Raw genomic sequence first — 22120 nt, 5'->3', positions numbered from 1 at the left:
AAAATTCTGGCTAACTGATCAAGTAAAGTTATGACATCTCTTATACATATAGGTCAGGTGGGGTTTATTCGGGGCTGCAGCTCTTCTGATAACATTAGGCGTTTCATCAATATCATGTGGTCAGTGGCAAATGATCAGACTCTGGTCGCTGCCATCTCACTTGATGCCGAAAAGGCGTTTGATATGGTAGAATGGGATTATCTATTTAAGATTTTGGAAATATATGGGTTTGGGAATACTTTTTTTGGATGGATTAAGTTACTTTATAGACACCCGTTAGTGGTGGTACAAACAAATGGATTAATTTCAGATTATTTTACTCTGGATAGAGGCACCCGGCAGGGTTGCCCTCTTTGCTCATTATTGTTCTGTCTTGCCCTGGAACCATTAGCAGCCACGATAAGAAAGGAAGATGATTTTCCAGGGGTGGTGGCGGGAGGTATGGCGCATAAACTTTTGCTTTATGCAGATTATATTTTATTATTAATCTCTGACCCCACTAGATCTATGCCTTGCCTCCACAGAATTATTCATTCCTTTTCTAAATTCTCAGGATACAGAGTCAGTTGGTCTAAATCCGAAGCTTTGGCTCTGACAGCATACTGCCCAGTGACAGCTTTTCAGCCAGGTGCCTTCCAGTGGCCCAAACAGGGCATTAAGTACTTGGGCATCTTATTTCCAGCACCAGAGTTAATTTTGACCCCTTAATAAAAAGTTTTTCGAGCGATGTGGGCAGGTGGGCTTCATTACATTTATCTATGATTGGGAAGGTTAATGTTATTAAAAAGAATTGTATTCCAGAATTCAACTACCTGCTACAATCTCTCCCTGTAGATGTCCCCCTCTCTTATTTCATGCAATTTGATAGCATAGTGAAGTTCTTCATTTGGAATGATAAGCGTCCCAGATTACATTTCAATAAATTACATAGGCCGATTGACAAAGGTGGACTAGACCTACCTAAGATTTTGTTTTATTATTGTGCATTCGGTCTCAGACATTTGGCTCATTGGTTGCTTCCACCTGAGAGAGCCCCTCCCTGGTTTTGTATTGAACAGGAAGTTCTTGCCCCTATTTCACCATTCCAAACCTTTCTATCAAACTAATCAGAGAAGTTAAGTTACACCCCGTTATCTTGCATTTGCACTCGGTATGGACAAAAGTGTCCAGAGGGTTTAATTTGGACATTTATTTAAATGCTGCCTCGAGCGTATGGCTGAACCCCAAATTATGTATTAGTAAGTCCCCTTTCTGCTGGTGAGAGTGGATTGTGAGGGAGGTTAATGTGCTCAGTGACCTATATGAGAGTGGAGTGTTGAGATCCTTTGAAAATTTGGTTCAACATTTTGGGATTCCCAGATCTCAGTTCTTTAGGTATTTACGGCTGCGCCACTTGCTCTGTACTATTTTTGGGAGTAGCATACACCCCTCTGAAGCAGCAGATACTCTGGGAGAGTTGATTACTGCCTTTGGAAAAGGTCATGAGGCATCAGTGTATTACTCCCTGCTAATTCAGAGGCTGGGGGACGGAGCTTTAACTTCTATCAAGAGATTATGGGAGAAAGATTTAAACTTGGTATTGGAGGAGGGAGTGTGGGCTAGGATTCTAAAAAAGGTTAAGTCTGTATCTAGAGATACAAGGGTGCACCTTATGCAATTCAAGATTTTACATAGATTCTATTGGACCCCCTCTAGATTGTATAGGCTTGGTCTTAAAGACACACCCACCTGCTGGTAATGCCAATCAGAAGATGGAGACACAACCCATGTTTTTTGGTGGTGTGTTAAGATCCAAGAACTTTGGTTGAAGATTCAGAGTTTTATGTGTGACGTATTGGGCACTTATATTTCATTTTGCACCAGACTCTGTATTTTGGGCGATGGGGTGGTCATCAATATGGTGGATAAAAATAAAAAATTGGGTTCTTACCCGTATTATGATAGGCAGACAGCTTATCTTAAGGGGATGGAAGTCGGCTGGAGCACCCTCATTCCGGGAGTGGTGTGCAGAGATGGGGAGGGTGGCAGCTTTCGAGGAGGTGTCATATAGAAGGCTGGGGATTTTGGGATTTGTTTGATTGGAAATGGGGCAGTTATTTAGTGTTTTGGGGGGACTCTCGGGGAGGGGCTGTGGAAAGAGAGGTATAGTTTTGGATGTGTATGATTATTATATTTATGTGTATGATTATTACACATATGATTATGATTATACTGTTGTATATACATACAACAGTTAGCTCCGGTCCTCGTATCTGATTGGGCGAGAGACATTCCATGAGCACTGATGGTCTGACACCATCAGCACTCGGACGCTTCACTGTGTGTGTATCACTCCGCTTGTGTTCGTGCCATTCTAAACTAAAGTGTAAGAGCAGTGCATATGTGTTAGAGCTACTGTTTGTCTTTTTTTTTTTTGCATTACATATGTTAGCCAGCAAGTGGTGGCAAAAGACCATTTTTGTGTGAAATATGAGCCAGTTGGTGACGTGAAGTGAATCCGCTTCAGCCACTGTTTACATTCAACAGCGCTCCATTATCGCTACTACACTACTAAAGCTAGGAAATAGCTTTAAACGGCTTTAAACGAACAACTTCAGCATTACGGCTCATCACAGCTGAGAGACACAATAGAATCATTGATTACAGAACTCAAGGCGCTTACCTCTTACCAGAGTTTCCACATTGGATACATACTGTTTAAAATGGCGGAGGACATTGAGGTTTCAATAGTGAATGACTCTAGTGCACCGGCTACCACAAAATAGAGAGGAATACCCCCGCTTGGACGGCTATTTTACCCTCTAGAAAGCTGATCTTCAGAAAGCTGACAGCATCTCTGCTTAGGGGTGGCAAACACTCATGGTGTTGCCCCTCAAGTCTCTTGCTTAGCCACGTTTCAAAAATAGCGCTTATAGTTGTGACCATAAAGCTCTATTTTGGTCTCGTCACTCCAAATTACAGTGTGCCAGAAGCTGTGAGGCGTGTCAAGATGTTGTCGGGCATATTGGAACCGGGCTTTTTTGTGGCATTGGCACAGTAAAGACTTCAAGTATCGTCATATTGTGCTCCTTTAAACAACCACACCGTCTTTTTCCAGAGCAGCCTGTATTTCTCCTGAGGTTACCTGTGGGTTTTTCTTTGTATCCTGAACAATTCTTCTGGCAGTTGTGGCTGAAATCTTTCTTGGTCTACCTGAACTTGGCTTGGTATCAAGAGATCCCCAAATTTTCCACTTCTTAATAAGTGATTGAACAGTACTGACTGGCATTTTCAAGGCTTTGGATATATTTTTATATCCTTTTCCATCTTTATAAAGTTCCATTACCTTGTTATGCAGGTCTTTTGACAGTTCTTTTCTGCTCCCCATGGCTCAGTATCTAGCCTACTCAGTGCATCCATGTGAGAGCTAACAAACTCATTGACTATTTATACACAGACACTAATTGCAATTTAAAAAGCCACAGGTGTGGGAAATTAACCTTTAATTGCCATTTAAACCTGTGTGTGTCACCTTGTGTGTCTGTAACAAGGCCAAACATTCAAGGGTATGTAAACTTTTGATCAGGGCAATTTGGGTGATTTCTGTTATCATTATGATTTAAAAAGGAGTCAAATAACTATGTGATAATAAATGGCTTCATATGATCACCATCCTTAAATAAAAGACAGTTGTTTTGCATGATCAGTCATATTTTCAAAATCAATGCCAAAATGTAACAATTTCTGCCAGGGTATGCAAACTTTTGAGCACAACTGTATGTTGTGTTTTTCTGTATTATCTGTATTATATCTACGAATCAATAAAAACTTTTAATCAGGAGAAGTAAAAGAAGATATATTACCATAGAGCATAATATTTTGCAGGTGAGACATCGTGGATGGCAGTGGAAAAAATGTATCATCGTCGACAGAGGATGCAAAGTCAGAATTACAACTGACATCACCAACGGGGCTGTTACCGATAGACAGGTCGTCTATAAAAGACTTGATGCAAAGATCATTACATCAGATATTGTACATTTGAACAGTATCTCCAACGTTAGATGCCTTGCTGATATTGCCTTTGATTGAAAAAACTTTTTTGTTTTTTGTACTTTATTTTTTACTTTGTAAATACCTTTATACCTAGAACGTTTTGAATGCTAGAAAATAAACTGTAACTAATATATTTGATTTTATTGAGTACGTCCTGGTTACTTGCGTAACCTCCGTTCCCTGATGGAGGGAACGAGATGTTGTGTAGATGTAGTGACACTAGGGGTCACTCTTGGGAGCCCGAAACACCTCTGGTCTTTGAAAAAAGGCCAATGAAAATTGGCGAGTGGTATTTGCATACCACTCCCCCGAACATACGGGTATAAAAGTAGCTGGTATGTAACCACTCATTCAGGTTTTGTGCTGAGGAGCAGAGACAAGGACCCGGCCATTTCAGCGGGTAGTCCAGCATTGTGGCAGGAGGGATACAACGTCTCGTTCCCTCCATCAGGAAACGGAGGTTACGAAAGTAACCAGGACATTCCCTATCTGTTACTCACTTGACGTTGTGTCGATGTAGTGACACTAGGGGTCCCTATACGAAATGCCACAACTGGTTGAACTGTGTTATGTGAACTGGCGGTGTGTGACGGGCAGACCACTGTGTGCCTCGTAGCCAGCGCACCAGGCCGACACGTAACATCCCCCAACGCTGTTGTGAGTGTCGAACGGCCCTTCGGGGACAAGTCGACTGCCCAAAAGATAGAGACAGGCTAGCCCAGTCGTGGCCTCTTATCCTCTCTTTTTTTTTCTCTATCCCAAAAAAAAGAAAAGAGTTAACCGACTGAGGCCACCAGGTCTACGTCGGGGGGGGTGTCACTCCCAAGGGGAAGACACCGCGGAGACCACACCCCACCCGGGTGGGGGGGGGGGGGTATTTTGAGTGGAAATATGTCACATGGTCTTGCTGAGCCTTGTCAGAAGTATGTCATGTGGAGAAGTCCCATGGTAGGTCCTACCCTACGGGGGAGGAGTTTCTACAAACATGGTGACTGAGGCAGAGGGGCCTCTGCCCAATGAAGACGCAGTTTACCAACAGGGAAACGAATTAGCAGAAGATATACATCGCATGGAGTTACCTATGGGGAACCAACACATGCGGAGCACCTACACCAGTACAGGGCTTAGTTAGCACACGTACTGAGCCGGCAGCAAGTTTCTTCGCATACTCGTCTGCCACAGGGCTCGGAGGAAATCATCCAGGGAACACAGTTTGTGAACACTACTGGGAGTCAACAGTGCACGTCTTCAGCTCAGGGGTGGTGAAAGGCGCTATGCGCAAGTGATACACCCGGCCAGCTGTCCCGGACTTACCTGCTTGTGCCTGCCATTACACGGGACGAAACCGGCTCCACCCAGAGATTGTAGAACCTCGCAAAGGTATTGGGTGTTGCCCAGCCCGCTGCTCAGCAAATGTCTGTTAGAGAGGCACCACTGGTCAAGGCCCAGGAGGCCGCTACACTCCTGGTAGAATGGGCTCATAGCCCTGCCGGGGGCAGCACGTCCTGAGCATGATATGCCATTGCTATGGTGTCAATGAGCCAGTGGGCGATCCTCTGCTTGGAAACAGCGCTTCCTTTCCGCTGTCCACCAAAGCAGACATAGAGCTGCTCAGAGACTCTAAAGCTCTGCATGCGATCCAAATAGATGCGTAAAGCGCGTACCAGACACAGCAACGTCAGGACTGTGTCTGCCTCCTCCTGGGGCAGTGCTTGCAGGTTCACCACCTGATCCCTAAAAGGGGTCGTGGGAACCTTGGGCACATAGACAGGTTGGGGTCTCAGGATCGTGTGAGAGTAGCCCGGACTGAACACCGCGGGTGGTAGGCCACTTAAGTCTTCCACGTCCCGTCCAGGGGCCACACAGGTCTGGTCGTGGGTGCCAGATGGTGCCAAGCCCCTGAGAAAGAAGGTCCTTCCTCAGGGGAATTTGCCAGGTAGGGGCTGTCACGAGGAGTGTGAGGTCCGAGAACCACGTCTGGGTGGGCCAGTAGGGTGCTACCAGGACAACCTGCTCCTCGTCCTCCCTGACCTTGCACAGGGTCTGTGCAAGTAGGCTCACTGGGGGAAAGGCATATTTGCGTAGTCCAGGGGGCCAGCTGTGTGCCAACACGTCTATGCCGAGGGGGGCCTCGGTCAGGGCGTACCAGAGCGGGCAGTGGGAGGATTCTTGGGAAGCGAACAGGTCTACCTGTGCCTGTCCGAATTGACTCCAAATCAGCTGGACCACCTGAGGGTGGAGTCTCCACTCTCCCCTGAGAGTAACCTGTCGTGACAGCGCATCCGCTGCAGTGTTGAGGTCGCCCGGGATCTGAGTGGCTCGCAGCGACTTGAGGTGCTGCTGACTCCAGAGGAGGAGATGGCGGGCGAGTTGTGACATACAACGGGAGCGCAAACCGCCTTGCCAGTTGATGTATGCCACCATTGCCGTGTTGTCTGTCCGAACTAACACATGCTTGCCCTGGATCAATGGCCGAAACCTCTGCAGGGCGAGCAGAATTGCCAACAACTCGAGGCAATTGATGTGCCAACACAGCTGTGGGCCCATCCAGGAGCCGGCGGCTGCGTGCCCATTGCATACAGCGCTACAGCCCGTTTTGGAGGCATCTGTCATAACTACGATGCGCCTGGAGACCTGCTCTAGGGGAACGCCTGCCCATAGAAATATGAGGTCGGTCCAAGGGCTGAAGAGGCGGTGACAGACCGGCGTGATGGCCACGCGATATGTCCCGTGGCGCCATGCCCATCTCGGGACTCGAGTCTGGAGCCAGTGCTGAAGTGGTCTCATATGCATCAACCCGAGCGAAGTGGCCACCGCTGAGGATGCCATATGCCCCAGGAGCCTCTGAAACAGTTTCAGTGAAACCGCTGTCTTCTGTCTGAACGCCTTCAAACAGGTCAGCACCGACTGTGCGCGCTCGAGGGGGGAGAAGCCGCTGAAATGCGCCATCAGATCCAGCAGAGGTGAATGAACAGCCGTGGGAATTCAGCTCAGTGAGCATCGACCGTTCGGCTCTGAAGAGAAAATCTGAATGAGTGGTTGCATACCAGCTCCTTTTATACCCATATGTTCGGGGGAGTGGTATGCAAATACTACTCGCCAATTTTTATTGGCCTTTTTTCAAAGACCAGAGGTGTTTCGGGCTCCCAAGAGTGACCCCTAGTGTCACTACATCAACACAACGTCGAGTGAGTGACAGATAGGGAACAAGAAATTTGCCTACCGTGGCTTTGATTTTTTATGTTTTGAGATCATGAGCAAAGGTTTCTGTCCAGGTTGTATTTTTTTTAAGATGCTTATAATGTAGGCCAGATTTGACTGAATTTACCTAACCTGAGAATAATAAAAATAAGGTAAATGTTGTTAGATTACGCACCGAATAACAACATTCTAGTGATTATTTAATCTCTAATTAAATAATAAAATGACATTTTAAAAACTAATGGCAGGTGAATGTGTTCCATGTTTTAAAGGATCAGTGAGGCCTTTATTACATTTGGGCCCACAAATTATTACATAGAGTCTTTATTGCATTTAGAACCAATTCTTACATTTGTTTCCTCCACAAAGAACACAACAAACCCTCTTGAGCTGATTTTTTTTATTGTAACTGTCACACATCCTCCATGTTCAAGTGGAATTCCATGTGAACCTGTCATACTGTATCACATACTGTGAAATCCAAAACACTCAGTACAAATGCCTGGAGTCTCAAAACATAGGTGACAACAAGACCTTGGAGATCTGTACCACATACAGTGCCACACTGCAGGCCATGAGAAAGAGAGAGAGAAGTTTTGATTTAATAGAATTTTTGATATTATGTAACAGATTTAGAACATCACAGTTCATTCCATTGAATCTCATTCACAAATATAATTTTTGGAATATAAGAAAAAACTTGGTTTGTACAAAAGATTGAGAGCCTCTATGTGGTACTATACTGTATGACCACTGTTCTGTACTGAAATGTGCATTTTAGGAATGATTACAGAACCTTTACACTGCCAGCTGGACATATTAAAATAGATTTTCAGTTTATTGTATTGATGTGGACACAAAAAGAATATAATCAAATACAGTAAGACACTCAAAAGAATACAACAGGAAGAAAACAAAAATAAACAAACCTTTTTGCTTAACATTAATTGTAGAATCTATCATTTGGTTTTAGTGGTGTAAAAGGAATTATTCCAGCTCAGTTTTTCAATGTATCAAAGGTGCTGACATTTCAAACATTTATGATGAAACAGTATTTTAGGACTTTGGCTTCAGTTAATTTGTCTACAAAGTCACTAAGCCATTTTCCAGTGCATTTAATATACAAAGAGATGTTTTATTGCTCAAACCTTTTTGTGTTTTACTAAGATTTTTTTTTTTTTTAAACTAATCATTAAATACTTAATTCATTAATTGAACAACAAAATGTAGATAAAGTAACATTTTACACAAGAAATGAAAAGGTACCTTAGAGTTAATGACATACTTTTCTACTGTAAATGCTCTGAAATTTGCTTTGACCATCTTTTGATCTAAATGAACAAACATGGGTTGTTTGGTTCAGAAACACCATACATTTTCTTGGATTGATTCTACAAACAAGAACCATCAAGACAATATCACAGTGCACAGACTGACATCACAGACCTTTCTTACACCTTTAATTTCTTCTTAAAATCTAAAAAGTTCACCAAAAACCAAAAATGATCACTAAAGGACATGTTTTATAAAACGGGTATTAACAAAATATAAAGAAAAATTTAAAAACTTTTTGAAAGTGTAAAAAATAATTAATTGCTGTTTACCATGTATGATGAACTGTATGTAGCATTTACATACCTGCGATTCTTCAGTTCAGGTCTGAGAATGTTCTATAGTAAGAAACTGGAGTTAACTCTTTCTAATGTTATTTTCACTGATTATATTCCCTTTTTTCCTTTCTTCATTTTTCATTCACTTTTTGGAATCCGAAATATCACAGATGATCTCCTGGCTAAAAAAAGAAACATGAATTTAGGCCGAAAGAATGCATTCAGCATACTGTACGTCTTAACCTCGTGCCACCCCACGTACACATGCATGGACGTTGTATTTTGGCTTCGCTATGCAACGCATAATTAAAATTTATTTAAACTGATCTCAGTTCAGAAGACTCTGGGCAGTTTTGACGGTCAGAGTCATGTGAAAAAACAACATGGCCCCAACCACAGAAGAGTTTGTCTTTGGGAGAAACGGCAACAAAACTAAAGCTGGTAAGAAACCTAATTAAGTGTTTACATTGAAACCTGTTAGAGTCTCTAGTTTTATCCGATATGCCATTTTTTTATTTCACTATGCTGATAAACACAATGTACACTAATTTGTCCTTTAGCTAATCTTTTCCTTAGAAATCCTACATTTACTGTGCATTATCAAATTAAGGATCAATGGGTTTATCCAAAAGCTAAAAATAAAAAAATTATATGGCATTAGGATGAAAATAAGGTGCATTTCGAACTATTCTGAGACCAGTGCAGATTGACAGCACACTGGAGGTTAAGTAATTCCCTAAATAGGGAGAAAGGGAGCATAATATAGCTGCATACAATCCAAACTTCGTATCAAAAATTCAGTTTCAGGCTGCAGATGATGTCTGGACCACTCAGCATGTTAGTAGGAAAATGGTAATCAGTACATAGATTCAGAATTCATAATGTATAATTTTATTTTAACATGGTTGGCAGTGATTGGATATTAATTGAATCAGAATTACTTATGCTAATTTCTGATTTAATGTCTGTAATGTCTCAAAAACATTAATAACCAACATTCCTGAAACATAATAAGCAATCTGATTTAAAAATCTGACTTTCTATAGATTGGTATTATTTTAAATTGCATAAATTAATCCCACCATCCACATATGAGGACATACATTTTTAGGAAAACTATTTGCTCTACAATTTATTTATTTACTGCCATTTTTATTAGGTTCTACTAGTTACAAATCAAAAAGGGAAATGAAAAATGCACACAGTAGTCACGCTCGGGTCTCAGGAGGTTAAAAGACACGTAATTGTCTTACCTTGCTAAACTCTCTTTAGCTCCAGTTCTCTGCACCACTGTAAAAGAAAAAGTACGAACATTTAATGTATAATTTATTTAATTTATACAAAGATGTAATGTATAATGTTATCAAAGGTGTTATAGGTAGTCAAGCAAAGCCTGCTTGCACATGTTACCTGAATAACTTGAAAAATCAAAGATGACAGATGATTTGAGAGTGAAACCTTAAGTAAGTAGTTTATGGGACATGCACAAGGCTGCATGTGTAACAAAGAATAGTGAAAAAGATGGAAAGAAGAAAAACATAAGTAAATGTGTATTATAGTGTAATGGTGTATAAGGCAATGAATGAATACAATGCAAAGAAAGGAAAGCTCATGTTCGGATAGTTGAGACATCAGAGGCAAAAGAAGCAGGAAGTGTACAACAAGAGGATCACTATTAGTAATGTGAACGAATGTGTTTTGAAACGTATGAACATAGAAACGATCGCAGCCAGTGAAGACAGAAGAAAGGTTGATAACTGACGAACAGTCAAGAGATGAATGGATGAAGGGTTATATACCTGTAGGATGCGTCTAGGTTTGCATACCCCATGTGAAAAAGTGTGTGTGTGAATTTGTGTCACCAGTCAGGCTGTCTCGGGGGGGCAGAGGCCCGAGGATACCACCTCATTGTGTCATAAGATGGATAGCTGAAACACATCCAGGTTAATTGTGAATAAATCTCTTTAGTTTTGAAACTTGGCAGTATAAATGGCCAGATTAAAACTAAAACTTCAAAGAAGAGCAGAAAACATGCTTTAAATAGCTAGTTCATAATGTCCTCCCTCATGCAACGGATATATAAATATATACAGTATATATAAAAAGCTAATGTACATGCTGGGAAAAAATGGCATGCTGTTACATAAACAAACATCAATCAATTTTTTTTTTACTGATTAATTAATTGACTGAAGCATGAAAACAACCAAACCGATTTTGGGGTGTCTAAGCAACTAAGGATGCACCAATATAAAAATTCAGGCTGATACTAATCACAGGATAAAAACATTTCATGTTGTGGCTGGTACAATGTCTGATATTACAAATCTATATTGTTTTGTCCATAATAAAATAATGCTAAAATGTTTTGCATGCTAAAAGTGCATTCAGGCATCACATCATTATAATGTACAGTATGAAAGATGCATAGCTGTTCAATTTTTAAGCCTGGTATTAGTAGAAATACAATTAAATATTTGTGTGATCATGCATTGTGATGCAGGTTGGTTCGTTGGCCCGTTGGGTCAGTTTGCATTCTCACCACAAGCAAACTGCTCCAGAGTTCTTTTGCAATAGGTCCGAGACCACCTCGTTCAGGCGGTCTCAGACCGATTGTTTTGCCACTGATCCAAGTGCAATTGCTATGTTCATATATGCTTAAATGAACTAAACCAAAGGAGAAAACATGACAGGTTCCGAAACAAATGCTCCAAATGAGCCAGGTGTGAAAACGTGATTTAAGCATGCACAGAGATGAGGCTGGGAAACACTGTAAACTCTACCTGTTCATCATGGGGTTGTTTATGCCATATAAAGGCTCACTATGATAACCACTGACAACAATATCCACACTACTGTAAAGAAAAAGGTGAAAATGAATATAAATATCAACCATTTGGAAAATGAGAAATGTAATGAGAAGATGCATGATAGTGAATAGCTCACAGTGTAAAACATGATGTGATTTTAGACATAATTTATGAAAGAAATAATTTATAAAAAGTTAGAGCTGTCAAAATTAACGCGTAAACGCATGCGATTAATTTAATTAATTTTTCTTAATCGTGATTAACGTATTTACCATTAATACAGCATAAACCAGCATAAACACTGGTTGGAGGGGCGGAACCTTTGTGATGTGTTCGCCTGGAATCATTACACTGACACACACACCACAAACACACACAGCAGTGATTCAGTGTCAGTGATAAAGTCATGGGGAAAGGAGCTCTTAATGCTATTTGTTGTACAAAACAAGCCTAGATGGAACTTGTGACAGAAATCAAGTATCTTTCAGCCTAAGTAAGGTGCATTTTAATTACCACAGAAGCTCGCCACGTCTTAACTTTCACCAAAACGCAGAATAAGACATTTTTGTCAGCAAGCATTTCATGTGGAGTTCAAAGTGGCACTTGAAGCTGGTGCAGACACCCTGAGGTGAATCATGAATGCGGTTTTACGACTGCTGTAACAAAGTGGACAGCCACAGTCTGCCGCCTGATTAATATTGTGGAGTGAGAGATTTTAAGAGATTTAATGTCAATTGCAATTATTATGCAACCTTTTTGGGGACTAGTTCTTTCAATTAGTCAAACTCCCACTTAGACTTTGGGAAACGTTTAATGTTACTTAAATTGGTGCTATTTTAGTGCATTTCTGTCTCTATACTGTGGAGAACTTTGTTTGTCGGCGGTTAGCACTGAGGGCGATTTGGGGACCTCAATGGGAGCTTCTCCACTGGGAAACCCCCACGGACCTCCCATTCCCCAGTACGCTTGTGTGCCCTGGTCGAGTTCTGGGATGAGAGCGCCGGCTCGTCTCAGGGCAAGTTCGCGATCTCATTTGGGGCTCGCGAAGAGGATGAGCTCTCGATCGCAGCATCGGAGAGTGGGCTCATCCAGTCTCGATTAGGCTTACACCCTCGGGTGCAGTCGCCCAGTCGCAGGCTGACGCAGAGCTGGCAGCCATGCTTGCCCGGGCGGCTGTGAGCATAGGGCTGGATTGGAACCCTCCACTCCCCCCTGAACCCTTGCGGCTCGACGATTGGTTCCTGGGCTCAGAGTGCCGCTCGCGGCAGCGCCCTGCCCCGGTTCCTTTCTTCCTGGAGGTGCATGAACTCACGAGATAGTGGCAGGCACCTTTCACTGCCAGACCCTATTTATGGGCTCCATCGCTCTCACTACCCTCGACGGTGGGGCTGCCAGGAGGTACTCGGCGATTCCCCAGGTGGATAAGGCAGTTGCGGCGCACCTGTGCCCACAAAATGCCTCCACCTGGCAGAACCGTCCGAGACTCCCATCCAGGGCCTGTAGGCTTACGTCGTCACTGGCGACTAAGGCCTACGGTGCTGCCGGACAGGCCGCCTCCACCCTGCACGCCATGGCTCTCCTGCAAGTGCACCAAGCCAAGGCATTGAAAGAAATGCACAAGGGTAGTTCTGACCCGGGATTGATGCAGGAGCTGCGCTCAGCGACCAATCTTGCCCTCCGGGCAACGAAGGTTACGGCGCGGTCTCTCGGGCAGGCGATGTCCACCCTGGTGGTCCAGGAGCGCCACCTTTGTCTCAACCTGGTCGAGATGAAGGAGGCTGACAAGGTACGATTCCTTGACGCCCCCATCTCCCAGGTTGGCCTATTCGGTGACACTGTCGAGGACTTTGGCCAGCAGTTCTCAAGGGTTAAGAAGCAGACGGAGGCTATCCAGCACATCCTGCCGCCACACGGATCAAGATCCCGCACCCCGTCTGCTCGTCTCCAAGGGCGTCCCCCTGCGGCAGCAACACCGGCTCCGCCACAGCCCGCCCCAGGAGGCCGGCCCCGGTGTGGAGCCACCCACAGGAAGCAGATGCCACCTGTCTTACTGCCTGCCGCTAAGAACCCGAGGAATGCTTCGAAGCGCCCCTGAGACAGGCGACCCAGGGAGACGGAGACCCGCAACAGACCTGGAGCTGGTAAACAGACCACTCCATCCCCCGGTGGAGGGCCGGGAGGAGAATCCTTGTTTTCCTTTTCTTATGACTTCGCCGCATGCCCAAAGGGCTGCGGTACCCACATTTTCAAGAAAAGAGCGGTTTCCTCCTTTCCTGGGTCACACATTCGGTGTCCACGGCCATCGTTATCACAACCTCCAGGCACCGCACCTTTATGGCAGGCATGGCGCTCCGGAGGCAGGCCCCACGCGCCCAGCTGTGGCACAATTGCACCCAGGCCAGGACGGTTGCGACAGGCTGCGAGGACAATTTCCCTCTTCCCCTGTCCCGGACCGGTCCTGTGGTGGGTATACGGAGACAGGTAAGCGCTTCGATGTCCCCAGACTCAGCACGGCCACGAGTTCGGGGCTCGAGCCCCCCCACAGTACGTCTGACGCGATTGTTCCCTTGGTCCCCCTCGCCCGGAGCTTGGGGGAGTGGTTTTTGCTCCCCAACCCGTCGCGGTGGCTGACCAGAACCGTCAGACTCGGCTACGCAATTCAGTTCGCCAGATGTCCGCCCAGGTTCAACGGCATCCGCTTCACCTCAGTGATGGGCGAGAATGCTGCTGCCTTGCGTGCGGAGATCGCGTCCCTTCTACGGAAGGATGCGATAGAGCCTGTCCCTCCTGCCGAGATGAATAAGGGGTTTTACAGCCCCTACTTCATCGTACCAAAGAAAGGCGGTGGGTTGTGGCCAATCTTGGACCAGCGAGTACTGAACCAGGCCTTGCACAGGCTCCCGTTCAAGATGCTGATGCAAAAACGCATTTTAACGAGCGTCCGCCATCAAGATTGGTTCCCAACGGTAGATCTGAAGGACGCATACTTCCAAGTCTTGGTTTTACCTCGACACAGGCCATTCCTGCGGTTTGCTTTCGAGGGCCGGGCGTACCAGTACAAGGTCCTCCCCTTCGATCTGTCCCTGTCACCTTGCACCTTCACGAAAGTTGCAGAGGCAGCCCTTGCCCCGCTAAGGGAAGTGGGTGTATGCATCCTCAATTATCTCAATGACTGGCTGATTCTTGCTCACTCTTGGGATTTGTTATGTGCGCACAGGGACTTGGTGCTCAGCCACCTCAGCTGGCTGGGGCTTCGGGTCAACTGGAAAAAGAGCAAGCTCTTCCCGGTTCAGAGCATCTCTTTTCTTGGTATGGAGTTAGACTCAGTCTCTATGATGGTGCGCCTCACGAGCGAGAGCGTGCAGTCAGTGCTGAACTGTCTGAAGGCATTCAGGTGGAGAACGGCAGTCCCACTGAAAAAATTTCAGAGGCTCCTGGGGCATATGGCATCCTCGGCGGCGGTCACGCCACTCAGGTTGATGCATATGAGACCACTTCAGCACTGGCTTCATACTCGAGTCCCGAGATGGACATGGTGCCGCGGGGCACATCATGTGGCCATCACGCCAATCTGCCGCCACCTGTTCAGCCCTTGGACAGACCTTGCATTTCTGGGTCCCCTTAGTGCAGGTGTCCAGGCGTGTCGTGGTTACAACAGACGCCTCCAAGAGTGGCTGGGCACGCAGTCGCCGGCCCCTGGACGGGGCACGACTGCGTTGTTATATCAAGTGCCTCAAGCTGCTGGCAGTATTGCTCGCCCTGCAGAGGCTTCAGCCATTGATCCAGGACAAGCACGTGTTGGTCCGGATGGCGGATGCACTGTCACGGCAGGTCACGCTCAGGGGAGAGTGGAGAATCCACCCCCCAGGTGGTCCAGCTGATTTGGAGTCGATTCGGTCAAGCGCAGGTAGACCTGTTCGCTTCCTGGGCATCCTCCCACTGCCCACTCTGGTATCATCTGGCACCTGTGACCAGACCTCTGGAATCTCCACGTCTGGCCCTTGGACAGGACATGGAAGACCTAAGTGGCCTACCGCCTGTGGTGGTAGACACGATCACTCAGGCTAGGGCTCCCACTATGAGGTGCCTGTATGCCTTGAAGTGGCGTATGTTCACTAAGTGGTGTTCTTCCCGACGCGAAGACCCCCAGAGATGCGCAGTTGGGTCAATGCTTTCCTTCCTGCAGGAGAGGCTGGAAGGTGAAGGTGTACATGGCCGCTAGAGCGGTGCACCATGATGCAGTTGACGGTAAGTTGACGGTAAGTGATTGCAGGCAGTCATGTTCACAAAGTCGTGGACCCTGGATGCCCTTCCTCCTTAGCCCTGTGGCTGCCCCTAGGGGCTACGAGCACACTCTACTAGGAGTGTGGCGGCCTCTTGGGCTCTGACCAATGGCGCCTCTTTAGCAGACATCTGCAGAGCAGTGGGCTGGGCAACACCCAATACCTTCGCGAGGTTCTACAATCTCCAGGTTGAGCAGGTCTCGTCCCGTGTGTTGTCAGGTACGAGCAGGTAAGTTGCGGGACAGCTGGCCGGGTGTACTGCTTGCGTATAGCGCCTTTCCCCTCCCGGAGGCGAAGACGTGCGCTTTTTACCCCAGTCGTGTTCACGAAGTCGTGGACCCTGGATGTCCTTCCTCCTTAGCCCTGTGGCAAATGAGTTCGTGGAGAAACTCGTTGCCGGCCCAGTACATGTGCTAACTTGGCCCTGTACTGGGTTAGGTGCTCCACATGCACTGGTTGCCCATATGTAACCCCGTGTGATGTATCTTCCGTGAGATGGTTCCCCCATTGGTGAACCCACATCTTCCTTGGTCGCTGTGTTTTTAGAGATCCTCTCCCCTGGATAGAACCTACCACGGGGACTTCTACACATGAGACACTGCCGACAAGCCTCGGTAAGACCATGTGATGTATTTATACACAATTTCCTCCCCCCTCGGGCAGGGTGTGGTCTCTGCGGTGTCTTCCCCTTGGGAGTGACACCCCCCCAACATGGACGCTATATGGCCCCCAGCTGAACGATTTTTCCTTTTGGGGAGAAGAAAGAGAGGAGACCATGGCTGGGGCAGCCGGTCCCCATTTTTTGGGCAGTCGACTTGTCCCCGAGGTGCAGGGGACCGTACGACGCTTGTAAGAGTGTTGGGGGAGGTTACGTGAAGGCCGGATGCGCTGGCTACGAGGCACACAATTGTCTGCCCGTCTCGCACTGCCAGTTCACGTAACACAGTTCAGCTAGTTGTGGCGTTTTGTATAGGGACTCCTAATGTCACTACATCAACACAACGTCGAGTGAGTGACAGATAGGGAACGTCCTGGTTACTTTCGTAACCTCCGTTCCATGATGGAGGGAACGAGACGTTGTGTCCCTCCTGCCACAACACTGAACTACCCGCTGAAATGGCCGGGACCTTGTCTCGGCTCCTCAGCACAAAACCTGAATGAGTGGTTGCAAGTCAGCTCCTTTTATGCCTGTATGGCCGGGGGAGTGGCATGCAAATTCCACTCGCCAATTCCCATTGGTCTTTTCTCAAAGATCAGAGGTGTTTGGGGCTCCCAAGGGCGACCCCTAGTGTCACTACATCGACACAACCTCTCGTTCCCTCCATCAGGGAACGGAGGTTACGAAAGTAACCAGGACGTTAACTGATGCCTTGGCTGTCTTCAAAGTCTTAAGTCCATTTTCTATTTTTTATTTAATCAAAGGTATTGACTGTTTTGCACATTTTGCTATTGTGTGACTGTGAATTTAAAGCCTTTAAGGAAAAACTTGATCCATTTTATAAGGCTATATATAGACAGATTGTGCTATCTTATAAGCAGTATTGGTTGACATTCAGAAAGAATGCAGTTACTTACTCATCATAGACATCCTCAGTGTCCATTCTGCGATAGAATTTGGCGAGTTTTACTGACAGAATGATGCTGGGGAAGAGGAACAGACAGCATCCTCCCAGACCAAACCAGAATGTGTTCTAAAACACACAAATAAGAAAACCCATGAGTACTAGTGACAATGAAGAGCTCACAAAACCAGCTTTCAAAAAGTATTAAACAAATTTTGGCATATTTTTTCATTTATAGTAATGTACACAGAATGACTGAGGAATGAACCATATGATAAAATATAGTTTCATAAAAAGGCCTAAGACATCTCACATGACCCCTACATTTCCACTGTAAATAACTGTACATCTTTAGAACAATACTATTATTTATATTTTCCTTATGTAACTGAAATAAAATAAAAACTAACAAATTTACAACACTCCAAAACTAACTATAATAAAATTAACATTAGTTAAATTTAGTTGTAGTTTTTATGAAAATGTTAACATGAAAATACCACTAGATAGCAGTAACACTAGACGGCCCTGAGAAATTAGTGTTAAACATATTTACATGATATCGGTTAACATATTAAATCTTAAACCTAAGCCCTAAAATATCAAAACTATAACAAAACAAAAAAAACTGAGAAATTAAAACTCAAATGAAACTTGAAAACATAAAAACAAAAATCATAGAGAGAATGAAAACTAAACTAAATTGAAAGGACAAATTAAAAATACAATACAAAACTAAATGTAAAAAATCAAAACTATAATAAACATCAGAATGTGTCATTTTCCATAATCTGATTAGCCTCTTAATTTTATTCTTAATTTACTGCACATACTTATGCATCACAGCAGGTGATAATTTCCATAATTTTAAATATTTAGTAACTACTGTGAAATGTTTGTCTTTAAGGATAATATGTAACGATCAGCGCTTTTTTGTCCTCATCTTATAGCTATCTTTGTGTCTTGGTGTGATAAATCTGTGTTAAATGGATTGACCTAGTTTGCAGGGAGATTGAGTTTATGGCTGTAAACATCCATCTGTCAACCTCACAAGACCTCTTACACTGTCGAAAGCACCGGACATTAACACCCTTTTCCAGATTGTTTGGTTGTTTGAGTTTTTCTGAGTGACATAGCTGAAATTTTAAAAACACAAAATTGCTAAATCTGAAATAAGTAAATAAATAATAAATCTTTTTAGAGATCTCTTTAAAAAGACAAAAATGTTCATAAAGAGACTAAATAATGTCTGTTTTCATTTTAAAACATGCATAAAAAGATGTTTTAAAACTGCTTAGTAAACATGTCTGTTTCAGGGTTTGTATACTGTTATTATAATTAGCTTCAAGAATAATAGGAATAGTTCACCCAAAAATTACAATTGCTGTCATTATTTACTCACCCTAACGCTGCACCAAACCCATACAACTTTTGTCCATGAAACACAAAAGGAAAAATGTACAACATATCCCTATGGCTTTTCACCATATAGTGAAAGTAAACAGTGACTCTGAGCTTTCAAGCTCCAAAAAGGACAAAAAACAAACAAACAAACAAAAACAAAAAAAAAACACCATAAAACTACAGCAAAAAGTAGTCAATACGACTTGTACACTATATTTTCTGAAGCCATATGATCACTTATTTTATAAACAGACTGAAATGTAAGTTGTTATTCGCTCTCAAATCAAATCATCCATAAGCTGATTTGGAGCTTGCCAGCCGGGGTAATTTTTCAATGTAAAAAATTGGGCAAAAAGCAGTGGAGATTTTTTTTTTTTTTTTGGTGTGTTCCTTGGAAAAAAAAGAAAATCATATGGGTTTGGAGCAATTTTAGGATTAGTAAATAATGACAGAATTTTCATTTGGGAGAATTATTCATTTAATTTAAGGACAACAGAACTCAGAGCATACCAAGCCCCCAATTTTATAGCACTGTTAAAGCATGTGTGTGTGTGCTTAAGGATTGTATGTTTCTGTAAGGTCACGGTTGTACACGCACACACACACACACACACACACACACACACACACACACACACACACACACACATCTGCAACAACATCCCTCTTCCGCTGCATCAGGGGGCTCAGGGTGTAAACAGTGACAATCTTGTTCTGCTCTGTGTGTGTGTTTGTGCTGGGGGACATATTTGTATGTTCATGGGTATATCCTGTTTGCCTCTTGTGTGGGTTCTGTAAGTGTTACTATATGTCTGAAAAGTGGTGTTGTAAATCTTACCACTGAGTCAACTATAAAGCTGCAGGCTACGATCTCCAGAGAGTCCACGATATTGCTGATGGGTTTGCACTGGGCGACTTCCATATACAGCTGCACATACAGAGACATACATTAGCATATAACCACTTCAACATGAAGTGTTACGTGACAAAGTGCAGCTCCTCAGAAAAATTACGGACTTTATTTTACCATATATGTAATCTTAGCATACTCACCGAGTGTTTGACCCACTCTGTGTATTGTGTAAAATATCCTGCAAAGCTCTTAATGAATTTATCAGTCTCCTGTGATTGGTGAGAAATAAAAATGAAAATATACTTGTTCATAACCATACAAACAAGACATATAAAACAATAAAACCCCATAGATATTACAGCATTTAAAACAGCTATAAAAAAAATTAAAAAATAAAAAAAAACAATGCAAAAATGAATTTTCTTAATGAGCATTTTAGTCTTGTTTTCTAGTAAATATATCAATACATCTCTAAAAGAAGATACATTTGTCAAATATTAAGGCTGGTTTTAAAAAAATATTTCTTTAATTTAGTTTCTTTTTCTTACCCAATAGACAAATACTTTTTTCTTGTTTCAAGCATGAATCTAACAGAATTTTATGATGTTTATGCTTAAAATGAGAAGAAATGGCAAAATGTTTTTCTGACTACCACCCCTGGAGTCACGAGTTCAAATCCAGGGTGTGCAGAGTGACTCCAGCCAGGTCTCCTAAGCAACCAAATTGGCCCGGTTGCTAGGGAGGGTAGAGTCACATGGGGTAGCCTCTTCGCAGTCGAGATTAGTGGTTCTCGCTCTCAATGGGGCACATGGAAAGTTGTGCATGGATTGGGGAGAGTAGCATGAGCCTCCACATGTATGGGATCAAAATCCCATCAAAAGTATTGCGTTCACAAATCCCAAAATAATAAGCGTGAATCAAAATAAGCGCAGACATTTATTTTATATGACACACTTCCTGCTTCCTCATCCACGTAACGCGTGACCTGTGACCTTACCAAAGTATATAAGTATTGTTTTGTTTCTAAAAATAATCAATCATTTGGGTTCAGAAGAACTTTATTTGTCGACTGGAGTCATGTGGATGATTTTGATGCACCCTAAATATGCATTTTGGACTGTCAAAAAATGGAGTACATTCACTTGCATTGTTTAGAGGAGGCCTGAAATGAAATCCTAAAAATCTTAAATTCTGTTTTGATGAAGAAAGAAACGTCCTGGTTACTTGCGTAACCTCCATTCCCTGATGGAGGGAACGAGACGTTGTGTCGATGTAGTGACACTAGGGGTCACACTTGGGAGCCCGAGACACCTCTGGTCTTTGATAAAAGGCCAGTGAAAATTGGCAAGTGGTATTTGCATACCACTCCCCCGGACATACGGGTATAAAAGGAGCTGGTATGCAACCACTCATTCAGGTTTTGTGCTGAGGAGTAGAGACAAGGTCCCGGACATTTCAGTGGGTAGTTCAGCATTGTGGCAGGAGGGACACAACGTCTCGTTCCCTCCATCAGGGAACGGAGGTTACGCAAGTAACCAGGACGTTCCCTATCTGTCACTCCCTCGACGTTGTGTCGATGTAGTGACACTAGGGGTCCCTATACGAAACGCCGCAACTGGCTGAACTGTGTTACGTGAACTGGCAGTGTGTGACGGGCAGACCACTGTGTGCCGTTACAGCGCCCCAGCCCATTTTGGAGGCGTCTGTCGTAACCACGACGCGCCTGGAGACCTGCTCTAGGGGAATGCCTGCCCGTAGAAATGTGAGGTCGGTCCAAGAGCTGAAGAGGCGGTGACAGATCGGCATGATGGCCACGCGATGTGTCCCGTGGCGCCATGCCCATTTCGGGACTCGAGTCTGAAGCCAGTGCTGAAGCGGTCTCATATGCATCAACCCGAGCAGAGTGGCCACCGCTAAGGATGCCACATGCCCCAGGAGCCTCTGAAAAAGTTTCAGTTGAACCGCTGTCTTCTGTCTGAACGCCTTCAAACAGGTCAGCACCGACTGTGCGTGCTCGTTCGTGAGGCGTGCCATCAATGAGACTGAGTCCAACTCCAAGACGAGAAAAGAGATGCTCTGAACCGGGAGGAGCTTGCTCTTTTCCCGGATGACCCAAAGCCCTAGTCGGCTGAGGTGCGAGAGCACCAGGTACCTGTGTGCACACAACACATCCCGAGAGTGAGCTAGGATTATCTAATCGTCGAGATAGTTGAGGATGCGAATGCCCACTTCCCTTAGCGGGGCAAGGGCTGCCTCTGCGACCTTCGTGAAGACGTGAGGGGACAAGGACAGGCCGAAAGGGAGGACCTTGTACTGATACGCCCGACCCTCGAATGCAAACCACAGGAAGGGTCTGTGTCGA

At 44.4% G+C, this 22120-nt stretch overlaps 1 protein-coding gene across 1 annotated transcript in view; it reads right to left on the bottom strand.

Moving 5' to 3' along the window:
• Window positions 1–7628: 7628 nt before the first annotated feature.
• Window positions 7629–22120, bottom strand: part of LOC127443662 (prominin-1-A-like) — a 73908-nt gene continuing 59416 nt past the window's right edge. The window contains exons 23-27 of the mRNA XM_051702397.1: window positions 19959–20027; window positions 19744–19833; window positions 17515–17630; window positions 10100–10136; window positions 7629–9028 (exon numbers count right to left, since the gene is read on the bottom strand). Coding sequence (XP_051558357.1) covers window positions 10115–10136; window positions 17515–17630; window positions 19744–19833; window positions 19959–20027 — 297 coding nt within the window. The 3' untranslated portion in view covers window positions 7629–9028; window positions 10100–10114. The remainder of the gene's footprint in view (window positions 9029–10099; window positions 10137–17514; window positions 17631–19743; window positions 19834–19958; window positions 20028–22120) is intronic.

The sequence above is a fragment of the Myxocyprinus asiaticus genome, chromosome 7 (genome assembly GCF_019703515.2).
Source record: "Myxocyprinus asiaticus isolate MX2 ecotype Aquarium Trade chromosome 7, UBuf_Myxa_2, whole genome shotgun sequence".
Taxonomy (NCBI): Eukaryota; Metazoa; Chordata; class Actinopteri; order Cypriniformes; family Catostomidae; genus Myxocyprinus; species Myxocyprinus asiaticus.
The sequence above is the reverse complement of the archived record's forward strand: the minus strand, read 5'-3'. Positions and strand labels throughout refer to the sequence as shown.